Raw genomic sequence first — 3,790 nt, 5'->3', positions numbered from 1 at the left:
CAATACCTCGTCCACCCTTTGACCGATTTAAAACAATCCGGCCAAGCTTTGTCCGGATAAAACCCTTAAGTAAAATTCATTGAATTCATTCCAACAATAAACAAGATTCATATAAAACCAGTAGAAATTTTATGCAAAAGAGTTTAGAAATTACTCACCTTATCAATCTTTTGGAATCAAACACTTGAAATAAATTTGAATTTCCAGCCAAGAATAATCCGGTCAACCTCTCCTCTTTAAATCACACAACTTTTTTTTAAAAGGCAAGAAGAAGAAATATGGAGGCTAAGCCCTCCTTTTATACTTTCCAAATCAGGAAAGTCGGCTAACTTCACATAGCCACGTGCATGTATACATACACCATGTATACACTTATGCACACATGCACACACACATGCATGCATACATATATTATGTATATATATATATAGATATATATATATATATATATACCATACATACATATAAATATATGACATATGCATTTCATATTATGCATATTTTCACATCCCAGCATGATCAAACGTAATAATTTATCATGCTATCACGTAATCATTTAATCAGATAATCACATATTATTAACCTTGGGTGATAACCAGGATCCGGTTATCACAAAGAAACAGGTTCCTTGATGGAGATTCCTTTAACAGGCTGTCTTGGGATGACTTGGACGAAGAAATCATCATCGTCGTCGTCGTCGTTATCATCAAGGTCTGAGTCAGGGATCTGAGGATCCTCACCATCCTCATCTTCATCCTCTCCTTCATTACCAGCATTTGGAAACGCAGAGGTGGAAGGAAGTTCTTCACAGTCGACAACAACCACGACATCAACATCCTTTTCAACAGCCTTCTTCTCTCTTTGTTATCATCAATAGAGAGAGCTTCCGCTTATTGAAGGTTGAGCTGAACAACCATGTCCAGCTGATGGCGATCAACAACACTAAAAAAGGTTCAGGGGTAGGCGTCGACTTGTGTAGCAGTTGAAAATTCCGTTCGAGGAGCTCACCATGCTTGGTAAGCTAAGCCTAAGACTACCTCCATTCACAAACCAAACCAACCTAAAAATGAATAAGACAAAGAAAAAAAGAAAAAAGAAATTAGAAGTGGCTGTGTTTGTGCAAACTGTTTGCACACGCAAACAAAGTTCACAACATTATTTTATTATTAAATAGATTTTAGGATAGATTTTTGGATAGATTTTAGAATGAGGCATTAATTGGTTGTTTTATAAATTTTTTTAGGATAAAACGTATCTGGTTAAAAAGATAACTTTAATAAAAATATCAAAAATCAAAAAATATACCAAAATTCATATTTTTCAATTCCCTACAAATAGAGACCAATCTTGACATATTTTCAACACACCAATCTTTCCTTTCATTTCAATGCTCTCATTTTCTTGAAAAATCAATTTTTTTCAAGTTTTCCTCAATGGATCCAAACCAGCAAAATTTTTGGATTAACTCTCAACATTCTGATAATTCTCAGTATATCCCTGAAAATGTTCAAACCTCACAAAAAACCTCAAGAACCGACCATCCATGGGACACTAAAGAAGATATGGTTTTAATGTCGGCATGGGTTTTGGTTAGCGAAGACCCTACTCGTGGCAAAAACCAAAAGAAGGGACCGCTATTTTCACGAGTGAAAAAAAATACTATGATGAAACTCGAGAAGAAAATCCAGAAGGAATGCGCGAAAGGAACGAAAATCAAATGAAAGGTCGTTGGACGCGACTTAACGAAAATGCAAACAAATGGGTTGCTGCTTACAAAGAAGCATATCGTCAAAAAAGAAGTGGAATGAGTATGGCAGATGTTGAGAAAGGAGCTCATGCAATTTTTGAGGGGGGTGGGAAAAAGTTTTTAGACTTGCTTGTATTCAACCAAGTTATGTGTAAACATCCCAAGTGGGAAATAAAGTTAGACTGTGACACTACACGTTCTCGTACGGAATATGAAATGGGTTGTGAAGATAGAAGTGGAAGCACGAAAAGGTCTAAAACTACGGAAGAAGAAGACACCGACCAAGAATCTCCGATTATTGGTCGTTCAACGATTCAGCGTCCTACGGGTAGAGATGCGGCAAAAAAGAGAGGAAAAGGTAAGACATCATAATCTTCTTCATTTTCTAATGATTTTTCTACAGAACTTCATGCAATGACGATTACAAGAAACAATGAAGTTGAACTTTTGACAAAAAAACTGAACTTTGACAAAGAAAAATTGATGTCCATCAACACCACAAAAATCTACGTATACTGATGGCGAAAGAACATCTGTCACCAGCAGAGGAGGCGTTGAAAGAACGTCTTTTGGCAATGTTGTATGGATAGTGATATTATGTATTAGTAATTTATTCTTCCGTGTGTTTTTTTAATTTACGTATTATGTATTAGTAATTTAGTATTTCGTGTATTTTTATTTTGCAGTTTACATTTTATGTATTTGTAATTTTAATTAAAATGAATGGCTATGGTTGCTTTGGAAGTTAGTTTTGGTTCACATGTCATGTCTATTTATAATGGTKTTGYYTCTTTYAMWTAAAGTTCACATGYCATTGTCTCCTCATTATGTGTTGTCTCTATCAACTTAAAGTTCACATGHCATTGTCYCCYMMTKATGATTCAAATTTTCCTTATATATTTGTTCTTTCACCATATACTAATTCATACAACCATTCTCAAAGTTTTCTCACAAATCTTACTAAAATGTCTCATAGTGAAAACTCTTCATCAGATTCAGCTGACGTTTTTGATAAATGGCAATCACGAGTTGCTAAACAAAACCAACAACTTGATCGCATGGTCGAGGATATGGTGATAAACTCATCTAATATGTTCATAAGAGATCAACCTCCAAGAGCAAGAAGAATATATCGTGACAGGCAACGTGAGATGGGTGAAGCACGTTTGATGGAAGACTATTTTGTTGAGAATCCAACGAATGATGATGTTATCTTCCGAAGAAGATTTCGAATGAGAAGACCTTTATTTCATCGTATAGTGGATGCTGTTACTGCTAATGACGTATATTTTCAACGAAGACCTGATGCCTCGGGTAGACAAAGTCTTTCACCATTGCAAAAATGTACTGGAGCCATGAGGGTGTTGGCTTATGGGACATCAGTTGATGTAGTTGACGAATATTTGAGAATGAGTGGATCCACAACAAGGGAAGCTCTCATCAACTTCGTAAATGGTGTCATCTTATGTTTTGGTGACGAGTACCTTAGAAAGCCTACCAAAGATGATTTGGCAAGACTACTACATGTTGGGGATCAACGTGGCTTTCCGGGTATGGTAGGTAGTATTGACTGCATGCATTGGCAATGGAAAATTTGTCCCAGCACATGGGCATGACAATATGCTGGAAGAAGTGGAAAACCAACAATCATTTTGGAAGCCGTCGCATCATTTGATTTATGGATATGGCACGCTTTCTTTGGAACACCAGGTTCGTTAAATGATATTAATGTAYTTCACCGATCTCCTATTTTTGATGATATATTAGCAGGTCGAGCACCAAAAGTTACATATGTCGTGAATGGTCGTGAAAATGATAGGGCATATTATCTCACTGATGGGATATATCCTTCATGGGCTGCATTTGTCAAGTCAATTACGTCTCCCCAAATCCAAAAGCATAAGTTATTTGCCGAACATCAAGAGGGTGTCAGAAAAGATGTTGAGCGAGCATTTGGAGTTCTACAAGCTCGTTTTGCATTTCTTCGACATCCATGTCTTGTTTGGGACAAAGATAATATGGGACAAATTATGATTGCCTGTA

General features: G+C 36.4%; 1 protein-coding gene across 1 annotated transcript in view; it reads left to right on the top strand.

Annotated features, from left to right (window-relative positions):
- The first annotated feature begins 1,693 nt into the window (after positions 1-1,693).
- LOC112516141 overlaps positions 1,694-3,790 on the top strand; it is a 2,715-nt gene continuing 618 nt past the window's right edge. Inside the window, exons 1-3 of the mRNA XM_025123162.1 lie at positions 1,694-2,105; positions 2,741-3,298; positions 3,458-3,787. Of these exons, the coding sequence (XP_024978930.1) occupies positions 1,694-2,105; positions 2,741-3,298; positions 3,458-3,787 (1,300 nt within the window). The remainder of the gene's footprint in view (positions 2,106-2,740; positions 3,299-3,457; positions 3,788-3,790) is intronic.

Source organism: Cynara cardunculus (genome assembly GCF_001531365.2).
Source record: "Cynara cardunculus var. scolymus isolate 2C chromosome LG 8, CcrdV1, whole genome shotgun sequence".
NCBI lineage: Eukaryota > Viridiplantae > Streptophyta > Magnoliopsida > Asterales > Asteraceae > Cynara > Cynara cardunculus.
Note: the sequence above shows the minus strand (reverse complement) of the source record. Positions and strands in the feature narration are given on the sequence as shown.